The sequence below is a fragment of the Crocuta crocuta genome, unplaced genomic scaffold, assembly GCF_008692635.1.
Source record: "Crocuta crocuta isolate KB4526 unplaced genomic scaffold, BGI_CrCroc_1.0 scaffold654, whole genome shotgun sequence".
In the NCBI taxonomy this organism is placed as follows: Eukaryota; Metazoa; Chordata; class Mammalia; order Carnivora; family Hyaenidae; genus Crocuta; species Crocuta crocuta.
Genome location: NW_027527817.1, coordinates 373,866 through 387,237, shown reverse-complemented (window position 1 = coordinate 387,237; position 13,372 = coordinate 373,866). Strand labels below are relative to the sequence as shown.

The following is a 13,372-nucleotide window of genomic DNA, read 5'->3' as shown; positions in this document are numbered from 1 at the left end:
TGATGTTTGACATTGTCCATGCAGCTTCCCTCTGAATATTAGTTTTGGGGTTTGTTAGGAAGAAAGACAGCAAGCAAGTGCTCCTGCATCTCTTACAACCTGAGTCTGTTCATCTAGGGGAACATATTTTTAAATGTGTATTGTGCATTTAGAAATATATATGTACAAAGTAACTAATAACAGTAAATCCTCTTGTAGTGGTTGATATGCTCCAGCTACTGGTATAGGTGCTTTTATGTATTTTAACACATATAATCCTCATAATAATCTCAAGGGATAGGTGTCATTATCATTTGCATTGTAAAGATGAGGAAATCATAGCCCAACGAGTGTACATAATGTGCCTGAAGAACCTCACATGATGAGTAAGCGGTATTGTCTGATTTTGAGCTGTGATTCTGGTCCAGAGATCCCTGCATGGCATTATGCACGGTACTTCCTCAGGTTGAAATAGTTTAAAATAGTTTGATAGACATTGTTATGGAAATCACAATGGGTTCATATCATTCATTCATTTCAGAGAATAGTACACAAACTGCTCAATGCTTGCTTTATCATTTATATTGGTTGAAGGTGGCTAAGGGAGGAGGTGGCTGCCGTCTGCATGTATTGTATATGTGTTACCTGTTACAAAGGCATAACTTCTTGTTAACTTAAGTCTATTGTCATATTACTTTTCAGCTTTGCCATTCTCCTAAAATGGGATCTGAGTATCTTCAGGATCTCATCTGTGGATAACATTATTTATCTCTTTAGTACATAACTAACTATAGGTTTACATATGCTTGATTTTATCAAGAGGATAAAAGCTTTTGGACGACTACAATTTGCAGGAAACATCCTGGAACATTCAAGAGAGAATTACAGTTGACCTGGACCTTAATTAAAACTGGGGCACATAGGTGGCTCAGTTGCTTAAGCATCCAACTTCAGGTCAGGTCATGATCTCTTAGTTCATGAGTTCTAGTCCCATGTGGGGTTGCTGTTGTCAGTATGGAGCCCACTTTGGATCCTCTGTCCCTCTATTTCTCTGTTCCTCTCCTGCTCACACAGACTCTCTCTCAAAAATAAACATTAAAAACACTAAAACAAAACAAAACAAGACAAAACCAAAAAACAATTGGCTTGCACAGGTGAGAGTTTAGTATACAGACTTTAGTACCTGAAGGTACAGAGAGAAAAACATGTTTACAGTTTCACCCTGTAGAGTATAGAGAGTAGAGAGTTTATTTTAGATATGGTAGACAAACCAAAGTCTGTTGGTTTTGAACCTCAAATGGCAAGTGGGTTACAATAAACTCACCACTCCCAAAACTTTCCACAACGTACTACTCTTTGACTTATGATCCACCTTCATCAGCAAACAAAATAAAGGAAAAAATATTTAATGTCAAGTTTCCTCTCCTGACATACTCTCACTTGTATGTCAATGTGGCTTGGTCCTTGTACCCACTTGCCACCTTATGCTCCAGGTCAAAAGCAGTTAAAATTTCTTTCTGCTTTTTGGAAAATATTGTTGACAGTTATACAACTCATAGCAATTTTTCTCTCTTACACCAACCCATGAGATTTAGGCATGGTCATCAGTAGTCACAAGAATGTGGTCATGATTCTCTTGCATCCTCACAAATTGGTTTCTCTTTTCTGCTGTATATTCTTACTTTGCTGCTAGTGTCTTATTTCTGGCATACAATTAAGATTTATGAAAAGACATAAGTATTACAAAAATCAAAATGGAGTCTTAAATAATTAAGAATATCCTAGTGGGATGCCTCGGTGGCTCAGGTTAAGTGTCCGACTTTGGCTCAGGTTATGATCTCGAGGTCAGTGAGTTTGAGCCCCGCATCAGGCTCATTACTGACAGCTGACATCCTGGAGCCTGCTTCAGATTCTGTGTCTTTCTCTCTCTGCTCCTCTCTACTCACTCTCTGTCTCTCAAAAAAATAATAAACGTTAAGGATTTTTTTTTTTAAAAATCCTAGAAATAAGTGTGCTTATATGGAAATATCTTATTAAATGGAGGTGTTTTTATTCCAGTTGAATTAAAAAAGGAAGGGTCAATGTTTTTGAGATGACAAATTTCACCTATCTTTTCTTGTGCATTGTTTCCACAAACATTTTAAATGTATCATTAAACAATGAGCATTGTTCTTTTTGTCAGTACAAGAAAAAAAAATCTTTATAACTCAAGGGCTTCAATGATCAATATCAAGTCAATGATCTTCTATCCCCTTCAATATGGTGAATTCTTTTCAATTCTAAGCCTGGCACTTCACCAACTAAAGTGCCTGTAGATAGGCAGCTCTTAGCATTGTCCTGATTATAAACAAACATGTTTAGGGGGCAATACTGTGAGATCTTTAGACCAATATGAAAGAACAATAGTCAATGTATTTTAATTCCTAATGTGTCTAGGGATGCTTAACTTGGTCTGCTTAATGGTCTTATTTATAAGATTAGGTGACTTGGATGTACAACCATAAAGACTCTTAGAGAACAGGCAATAGTTTTAAACCCAAATCTTGAAAATGTATATCTTGGTGCTATGATTGAGAGAATAACTTTATATTTACATTTTACGTTTACAAATTGAAGTCCAATTTTCTGCCCTTGTAAAGATATAAGGTGATGCATATGTTCATCTAACAATTTCTTATTTTGTGCCAGATACTGTATAATGCATGAGTTACTAAAATGAAAAGATATTTCCCATTTTGATAACTTATAGTTTATCATGTAGACAGACATATGAAAAATTACAGTACAATATAGGTGCAATAATAATAGTGTAATATGATTAGTGAGCTAGTTGCTGACTAATCTAATTATAGCTCTAAATATGTTATCATCATATCCCAGATATTGATGGCCTAATGCCATGGGAACTGGAAGATTTCAGGTACAACTTAAAGCCAGAGACCCAGAGTTGAGAGGATTGATATTTCTGTGACTTAGATATAAAGGACTTAGGAAGCAAAAGGGAGTGGACTTTCATAGCCAGTTTGCTTGAGATTCAAAGTGTTTCTGTGTTAGTGAATCAGCAATGTCCATTCATACAGGAGATCAGTTAAGGAAAGGACAAAAAGTGTTCTAGGCAGCAGCATGTTCAAAAGGCTAGAAATGTAAAAATTACAAGGTAATTGGAGAATGCCAAATACAGCATTGTCCCCTTATCTGCAGGAGATACTTTCCAAGCCCCTCAGTGGATGTCTGAAACTGTGGACCCTGTACACACTACACATACATATATATAATAAAATTTAATCTATAGTTAATTATAAATTATAAAATAGGCCTGGAAAGAGATTAATTAATAATTAATAATAAAATAAAACAGTTATAAAATATACTATAATAAAAGTTATGTGAATGTGGTTTCTCTCTCTCAAAATATCTTAACGTACTATACTCACCTTCTTCTTGTGATGATGTGACATGATGAAATGCCTATGTGATGAGATGAAGTGAGGTAAAAGACAAGGGTGATCATATAGTGTTAAGCTATTATTTATTTAAATTCAAGTTAGTAAACATGCAGTGTAGTGTTGGTTACAAGAGTAGAATCCAGTGATTCATCACTTACATATAACACCCAGTGCTCATCCCAATGAGTTCTCTCCTTAATGCCCATCCCTTATTTAGTCCATCCCCCACTCATCTCCCCTCCAGCAAGTCTCAATTTATTCTCTGTATTTAAGAATCTCTAGGCTACTATTGATTGACTTTTTGACGATACGTCAGAAGGAGGATCATTTGCTTCCAGGCGGTGCTGGACTGTGGGGAACTGAAACTACCAAAAGAGAAATTGTGGGTAGGGGGACTCCTCTCATCGATTGTTACTAGCATTGGGAATGCGATTTTAAAGATAATGAAAAAAGAATGGTCAGGTATACAAAATCTCAGACAATAAAAGAACTCTGTAGAATATGTTATAGAGTTGGCTTATGTCTTTTAGGTTTGGGGAATATTTGAGGGTTTTTAAGGTAAGGAATAGCATGGTCTTATTTACAAATTAGAAATACTGTTCTATTAGTAGTGCGGTGCACGATTTAGAGAGAAACGAAAGTTCCATTTCAGAGGTTGTGATGAAATTCTACAAGACAGATGAAGAGAGGCTGTACTGAAACAGTGGTGACAGGTGTGGGGTGAAGCCTAAAGTTAAGACTTTTATTATGTGCTGTCTGGACATCTGCTAAAACTAGAGCCTCTTGAATAGCTTAACCACGAGTTCCCTTCCCACTCTACTCCTTGGGTAAGGTATCTTAGCCCCATATTGTTCTGTCAAGTGGCCCAGGAGCTGTTTCTGCTTATCTTGAGTAGTGGATTTCAGTTTCCTGCCAGCCTGCAGAATTATTAAAAAAAGGCAAATCACATGTTCCTATGGAAACGAGGAGTTGCTGAAAGATCTGCCTCTCACTCCCCTGTTGTTTACTCCTTCTCAACTGCAGTGTATGATGTGTAATGAATGTCCTCCTCCCCAGACCAGGGGTATATGTAACAGATACACTGCTGTTGATCTCAACTGTTCCATGCTGTGTGTTGTGGTTTGAATCTTAGGGCAAGAGTTCTCTCACCAATGTGGTGAATAGGAAGTGATCAAGAACAAGTAGATGGAGAATGTAGAGGCTAGAGCCGTGCGGTCCACTATGGGAGCCTCCAACTACATGTGGCTATTAAGAACTTAAAATGAAGCAAGTCCAAATTATTATGTGTTCTAAGGGTAAAATACAGATTCTGAAGACTCAGTATGAACACATGAATGTGAATAACTCATTAATAATTTTTTATTGACTGTATGCTGAAACAATATTTTGGATATATTAAATGAAGTGTTCAAATTAATTTTTTCATAGTTTTCTAAAGTGGTTACGAAAAAACCTAAAATTACACATGTGGTTTACACTTGTGACTCACATTGTGCTTTTTACTGAGCAAATACAGTTTAGTGAAAGCCATTCAGGAAAACAATCAGTGGAGCTTGGGCTTGCAGACAAAAAAGATTACCAGGAGGAATAAAAACATTCTGATTAGGTGTAGTTTTTTTTAAAAAAGGGGGATTGAGGGGAACTAGAACATTTCCCTGAAAAGGAAGAGTTCAATCAGTAACTAAAAGGCATGTGCTCAATTTAGGTGTTAGGCAGAAGTTTAGATGGGAAGAACAGAGTAAGGTGGGTAATAGGTGTGGAATTTATGAGTAAATTTGAGAATGGAGATATGGATCTTGGAGTCATTAGTTCTACGAAATCACTGATTCATTGAAAGCCATGAATAAACTCTGCACCTGGACAGTATACTAACAAAATGGTTAATGATATATACTAAAGTTGGGCAAATAATTAAGTGTAGTGGTAGTCTTCAACACATTTCAATATATTTCAATGGATTTTTATTGAGTATCTACTGTGTGTCAGGTTTTGGTAGTATGTAAAACTTCAGACTTGTGAGAAAGAATAAAATATTTTTAATATAAATTATTTATGTAAATGTCTTCACTCAGGCCTGAGATACTGTGCATTTGCAATAAAAGTTTCAAAAAATAGTATTTGATACTAACACATATAATATAAAACAATATATTAAATAAAGCATAATAAAATGCTTTGTGGAAAGGAGATCTTATGGAGATAAGGACTTCTGGAGCATGCAGAGAAATTTTCTTGTAATTTTTAATATTCTAAATTATTTAAGTGTTGATTCATTGTTATATTTATACCTCTATTAAATTTTGTGACTGTGACTTGGTTTGAGGAAGTTGCACTTCTGGGATATCCCTGATAGACTATTTGTTGGGTTGCAGAGGAATTGGGGGCATCTGGGTGGCTCAGTAGGTTGAGTGTCCAATTTCAGCTCAGGCCATGATCTCACGGTTTGTGAGTTTGAGCCCTGCATCCGTTTTTTTCTTTTTTTTTGCTATCAGCATGGAGCCTGCTTTGGATCTTCTGTCTCTCTCTCTCTCTGCTCCTTCCCTGCTTGCACTCTCTCTCTCAAAAATAAATCTAAAAAAAAAAAAAAAAAAGAATATCTGTTGGGTTGCAAAGGAATTGAAGAGAGACATACAAAGAAAGGGTATAAGGAAGATACTCTTCTGAATAAACTGAGGAAGAGGTAGGTAGGAGGAAAGGGGTTTCAAGAGCATGGACTGCGATGGAATTACCTTGTTCAAAATGGTGATCAGAACAATAGCAGGGAGCAGCACAAAATCATTTTTGGACAGTGATGCAGAAGATAGTTTCCTATGTTGACCAAATACAATTAATTATATGTTTAAGACATACATGTTTTATTATTAAAGGAGTAGAAAACATACTCTTGTTTGATGAAAGAAGAGATAGTCACTTGAATATCATACATTGTTCTTGTAACAGATATTATCCAGCAAAACTACATCAGGCCTTATGATGTTTTTTAAATATATTCTCATATAATGCTTGCACTAACCAGGTGAGTAACACTTTACTGTCTCTCTTTTACAGAAAATGAAATTGTGACTCAGGGAAATTCCACAAAATGCCCAAGGCCACACAGCTAGTGAGAGGCATAACTGGCATGAGAGCACAGATATCCAAAGTTAGTTCCCTTAACTTCCTGGTTATAGTTTTTATGTGTTTGGAATTTAGGGAATATGCATATAGATAAGGTATAGGAAGGTAAAAGAAAATAGGAAGATAAAGGAAAGGAAAAAGAAGCATCTATTGATTAAAACTTTAGGGGAGCCTGAGTGGCTTAGTCGGTTAAGTGTCCGATTTCTGCTCAGGTAGTGATCTCGTGGTCTGGGAGTTCAAGCCCCACATCAGGCTCTGTGCTGACAGCTCAGAGCCTGGAGCCTGCTTCAGATTCTGTCTCTCTCTCTCTCTCTCTCTGCCCCTCCCTGCTTGCACTGTCTCTTTCTCTCTTAAAAAATAAATAAGCATTAAAAAAATAAATAAAACCTTAGGTTTTAGAGGAGAAACAACATTACTCTAGTTGCCATACCAGTAGTAGTATTTATTGTGAAGAACCAAAGATACTATATCCGTTATTTCACAATTTCAATAAATGCAGAGCTCTCTTTCATGTTTTCCCCATCCACTTCACTGGCTCACACACACACAAATATTCATTGCATGTTTATATACATATACTGGGTACGTATATGTACCCATGGCTACACTGTGTTTCTGTAATTGAGATGAAATCATATATGCAAGAGTACTAGATTTCTTTCTTTTCAAAATTTGGTCAGCATTACTTTTGAGGTACTTCCATCAAGCAAATGGTTAATATATTATCTATTAACCAAAACAGACTTTTAAGATATTATTACACTATAAAGTTGTTTGTGTAACTAAATATAAATCAATCATTCATGGCAAAGGGGACACTTTATGTCATATTAAAACAGTGAGATAGAAGAACAAAAACTACATACGGTAAAAATAAATGAGTTCGTTTAAGTCAAGACAAATAAAATCTCTAAATGGAGTAAGAGTATTTTTTCAGAAAAAATATAGTAATAAAAAGACTAGATTTTTCTCACCTGCATTTCTCCTTGTTGCTTATTCAATTCTTTGGTGGCCATTGTTAAATAACAAGCAACATTTGTTTTTGGATGAGATTTGTAATATAATTTTTAAAGACTGGTATTTGACAAGCATGTCATTACCTCTTGCTGTAGGCTTATAATCAAACATTATTCCTGCCTTTATTAATGTGAAGTAATCAGTGATTATATTTGTGAGTTAGGCAACTGGTAGAAGAGGAGAAGACATTGTCTTGCTTAAAAAGATTTAGGAAGTTCTTTAGAATGTAAAAAAGTATGTAATTCAAGATCATGAGATAGACTTTACTTAAAATTTTAAAGAGTTACATATATTAAATTTGACTCAATAATTCTGAAGTGGGTAACAATTCGGGACAATCAAGATATTCTTAAAGCTAAGATTTTTCCTGATTTATTATAATATTCCCAAAGCCCAGAGTCCCTTCAAGTAGTTTACTATAAGATGAGGATGAATTATATAATTAAAATTTTTTTTTCTTATCAATCTTAAGAAGAAAAATGTACACACTGTTTGAAATGAAAGGGTCTGGTTGATTTGAAGGAATTTTGTTCTCTGATGTCTGTAGACAGGTGAATGATACATTACTTAGTAAAAAATGAGAAAATGTCAAAAATGAGTTACATTTTTACAAATCTGCTGATGAGTTGAACTTTGACTTGCGTGAATTTCACTTAATATGAAAAATATCTCCCCTTTTTTTCTATAAACATCTGTTATCCCACTTGGAAAAAAAGTTAATCTCTAGTTCAAAAATAAAATATTACTGGGGGAAACTAGTGAACCAACAAATGAAATGTGAGAGGTCTGAAACCCAGTTATTGTGATTATAGTGTGCTTAATGCAATGCTTTTAAGCACATGATCATATAAATAACAATAAGGTTAAGAATTTGAGTCTCACAGTTAACACAGGAACAATCAAAGCAGTAATTTGTGATTTCTATTAACTCATCCCTAAGAAAAAGTTTCACGTTTTCTCAAAAAGATCAAAAGGCTTTAGACATAGTGGGGAAACAGAAAAACAAAAATTTTCATGAAGTGTAATCTAAAGTTGATTCTGTCATAAAATGTGTGTAAATACTTGATTCTCTTTCAGATTAGATTTGATTTGCTTGCTTCACACAACAACAACAATAACAACAACAACAAAAACCAAACAAACAAAACAAGGCTCTTCAGTTACCTTTAAAGACAATGAATTATGTTAAGCATGATTTCTCAAATTGAAAGAAAAATATTATTTGTAGAATATAGAAAATTACTCCAGAGGAAAGGTGGATCTATAGGTAATGTTCCCAAAGCATCTGATTTACTGTTCTGTTGAAATTTTACCTTCATGTATCACACTGCAAAGATTAACAAAGCCTTAATATGTCTTCACTAAAAAAATCGGATAAAACATTCAAACAGTATGACAATCCTCTCTACGTAGAAGAGGAACCTATGGCTCTAAGACGGGAAGAGCCATCACTTCTCTTCTAGAAATTAATTGCTGGGTGGCATGGCTGGGAAATAGAGCTTAGGTTAGAGAATTAGTAATGTTTAAAGAGGTAAGTTTTAGATAATACATATTATGTATATGTATATATATATAATTGCCATTAAAAACATAATCTTCTGCAATAGTATATGTACTGGCATATATAAAAGTCCATGCTTTAAACTGATTGACGTAATACTACATAGAAGGCATGAGTGCCCCACACTACCTGTAAACACATGTTGGAGTTTTCATTCCATATCTTATCAATCAAGTTTTTTTTTTCTTCCATAGAGAGTGAACAAAATATGTAAATACTACATCACTGTCAAGGTGGAGATTGACACCTAGATTACTAGTGTGGTAAGGTTTTGGACCCATGGAATGATGGCCTTATACATACTAGTTGATACTACACAGAGTATGGATCCTTACTCTTTTTCCCCAAATCTCAGATAGGTTTTGTTGGACTCATAATGCAAAATTCACTGAGAATGAATTGCCCTGCCAGATAAAATAGTACTATCAGTTGAAGTGAAACTTTTCCTCCTACAAAAGAAAAACAGACAAAAAACATGAGGAGTCAGGGATTACAACTTCACAACTTCTCTAGCAAGGCAAGGAAGTTCATTAAAAGGAGGAAAATATACATGGGCTGACTATCATAAATAATAACTGCTCAAAATAAGAGTATGGGATCAGAGAATTTCTTTTCACCACAAAAGCAAACGTGTTTTTAAATTAGCAAAGAGAAAATGTAAGCCCTTAATTCAGATACTGGGTGGCTGCTAACTTCATTTACAGATATCTCTGTCCTTATCTTTTCCTCAAGATTCTCATTTGTCACTTGCATATAATCAGGGTTCCCAGTCTTATGTAGAGTTTCTGAAACCTTATAGTTAACAGAGGAACTGGGCTATGTTATGGTCCCCACACTGGAAATTGGATGATGCCACAAAACCCCACATTACTTCCCAGAAACTCATATAGGGATGGATGCTAGTAATTGCCAATGCGTGCATATATAACCATTTTCATTTTACGAAAAAGATAGAAGAAAATTTATTCACACAGTCGTCTGTTGACAATCACAAGTGCATTAAGGGGACAAAGGTTGTGGGGTTTGCTTTTCTATTTAATAATAAAAGGAAGCATCCTTCCAGCCTTGGTGCTTGTCTCCAGTGCTATCTCACTTTCTGCAGCTCCTGTCTCAGCCAGGATGGCAGAGGCTGCCCCAGTCTATGTAGCAGTTTGGACAGTTCCACGTTATGATCTCGGTAGTAATTAGAGAGGAAAGTTCTAGACTGAAAAGCAAAAAGCAAAAACAAAAACACAAACAACTTGAAGGAAGTTATTAGTTCATTAAATAAAATGATGCAATCTACATTTCTTAAGAAATTCTATTACAATATGGGTGTCTACAAAGTATACATTTCTTTGTATTTTTCTTCAGACATCACTCATTACTTTTTGAAAGGATTTGGCAGAGCTGTAGATATAAAATAAAAGTAGGTGCAGGTGCATCTTTTCTGGTTTATACACTATTCAGGCATTTCTTAATTGCAGTATTGCTATGCAAGGAGAAAAGTTGATGAGAGGTAACGACACTAAAGAAGAGTGAAGTAGGGACCTGTTGTGGTACCAAATCCACAAAAGTGATCCAGAAAAAACATATATGTTTCCTTTAAAATTGGTTATTTTCTGTAAAATTGGGCCATAGCATACAACGTAAACATAAATAATCATACAAGCTGAAGTTCACGATTAAAGAAATAACTTGCAACTATACAAAAATATTTTCTATGTTTGTTCAGGACAAAAGTTGATGCTTTTAAGACAAGAGGAGGTTTTCTTCAAAAATTATATGAAGAAATATATTTTAATTTAACAAACTTAAGAAAGTTTGTGATTCTTAAATTCTTAGGCAAGCTGGAATGATTGGCTCTTATTGGATGAATGGTTAAAAAAGAATTCTCAAATATATTAGTAGTCTCAGTTTATGTCTTCTTTTATTTCTGGGAAACAGACAATTTATAATTGGGTTTTCTCTCTGTATGTCACTTACTTCATAACCCAAAGAACGTTGTTTTGTGTCTCTGATAAAATAGTAGAGATGAACACTTCTGTGTCAGTATAGTCAAGCAATGATCCAAACATTGTTTTCCATCTGGTCAGATACGCCATCTCTCTTAAGCCCTTTCCAATATTTTAACACAAATGGGTCTTTTTCCTCATAAAACTCCCCGGGCAACTTTGTGTATACTGTGGAAATGGACTTAAAACAACTACATTTTGTCTTGTATCATCCACCAGGCATTTCATTACATTTCTTCTCTTAAACCAGATAGTAAACACTTCAAATTCTGGATACGATGTTTATAGAAGTAGTGAGAACATTACGCTGACTTCTTGGCAGATTAAAGTGATTTCTGAAACCCTTTTGAAATTACTGATTTCACAGGTATAGTGTAAGAAGGACGTTCTGGTACTTCTATTTCCATAGTAACACCTGAATCACTTTCAGCCTCCCTTTGCCCACCTTGTCTTGAGAGAGATACTCATTACATCTGGCTCAGCTACTGCTAACTGGTTTCCCAACCCTAGTCTACCTCCTCATACTATCACTTCTATTAAGAAAAAAAATTTCCTGCTTTTGTAGTTTGTGATTGTCTTATGTATCTTATTATAAATCAATGATAACAATTAATTTACCCTTCTATAATAAATCTGGGTTCATAACTATTTTATCTTATATCCTCTTTTGATATTGTGACTTACATTATAAAATATATCTTTACCCCTTCTTCTGGCACAAAGCTCCTAAAATCCTTGGAATTTCCTAAATGAAATAATAAAGGTATCTTTTGTTATGTTAACTACGTGGCTTCCAGATCCCACCTCCATGAGGGATGGTTGCCAGGAGAACCAACCTTGTGATTAGAAGGTTGGAAGTTTAAGTCCCACCCTGCTGACTTCCTGGGAAAGATGGGCTGGAGATTGAATCAATTGCCATTTGCCAATGATTTAAACAATTGTGTCTATGTAATGAAATCTCCAATAAAACCCCCAAAAGGACTGGATTTGGAGAACTTCCCTGTTGGTAAACATATGGAAATTTGGGGGGAGTGGCTCATTCACAGAGGAGGGCTTTCCCCATACCTTGCTCTATGCATCCCTTCCACCTGGCTATTATTCCTGAGTTATATCCCTTTATAACTAACAGGTGACCTGGTAAATATATTTCTATGAGTTCTGTGAGTCCCTATAGCAAATTTTGCTACATTAAATGTAGCAAAAAACACACAAAGCAAATTTGTGAACAAGTCTCTGGCAAATTTTGTCACTGTAGCAAGGAGGAAATCATTGGAATTTTCAGTCTATAGCTGGTTGGTCAGAAGCACAGGTGACAACCTGGGCTTGCACCTGGAACCTCAAGTTGGGGGTGCGAGAACTAGTCTTATAGAACTGAGCCCTTAACCTGTGGGATCTTATGCTATATCTGGGGAGATAGTGTTAGAAATGAGTTGAATTTTAAAATATACGGCTGGTGTCTGAGCATTGATTGGCTTGGAGAAACCTCCCTACTCACATGTTGTAACTGGTAATCAGAACCCTTTACTTTTCATTCCTTAACTGAGTACCCATGCATGGTATAGGCATTGCATACATACATTTAATATATAATAATACAGTTTATGTATTTTATCTGAAATCATTTATTTAGTGAGCAATTCATTTAAGTACTTAACACATTTTGGAAAAGTGTTATTGTTCAGTAAGTATTTATGTTTCAATTGTACCCTAATGGTAAACAATTTCTACAAATATCTATCAATTCTTGATCTTTGTCAGTCTATCATTCTAAATATATAAAACATTAAGAGAAAAGAAAGATAAGAAACATGAAGCAAATTTATTGTCACTCATTTTGAAACAGTAGTAGGCACAGTTTTATCAGAGTATTTCAGAGATTAGGAAAATATTACCTCTGGATCCATGGGTGGATATTTTCGGCCTTTGCTCTTTCCAAGACATTTGGTTTTTCCTCCTTCCAGGAGCTGACACCAAAAGCCCTTTTGGGGATCAAACCTACAAAAGAGCAAACATAAAAATAATTATAAAAATATAATGATTATAAATTATATACAGAATTTTGAGTGAGAAAGCCTCACCAATTGGATAAAGAAAATGCACTTTGGGGGGCGTGTGGGTGACTCAGTCTGTTAAGCATACAACTCTTGATTTTGGCTCAGGTCAAGATCTCAGGGTTTTTGAGATAGAGCCCTGCATAGGCTCTGTGCTGACAGCTCAGAACCTGCGTGGGATTTTTCTCTCTCCCCCCCCCCGCCCCG

The 13,372-nt window shown here is 35.3% G+C and overlaps 1 protein-coding gene across 2 annotated transcripts in view; it reads right to left on the bottom strand.

The window, feature by feature from the left end:
• Positions 1 to 10,204: 10,204 nt before the first annotated feature.
• LOC144241023 (bifunctional heparan sulfate N-deacetylase/N-sulfotransferase 4) overlaps positions 10,205 to 13,372 on the bottom strand; it is a 246,044-nt gene continuing 242,876 nt past the window's right edge. The window contains exons 12-14 of one of the 2 annotated variants that reach the window (XM_077775470.1): positions 13,007 to 13,109; positions 11,819 to 11,859; positions 10,231 to 10,324 (exon numbers count right to left, since the gene is read on the bottom strand). In XM_077775470.1, coding sequence (XP_077631596.1) covers positions 10,231 to 10,324; positions 11,819 to 11,859; positions 13,007 to 13,109 — 238 coding nt within the window. Of the gene's footprint in view, positions 10,325 to 11,818; positions 11,860 to 13,006; positions 13,110 to 13,372 lie in introns of both variants that reach the window. The other variant, XM_077775467.1, reaches the window with a different exon arrangement.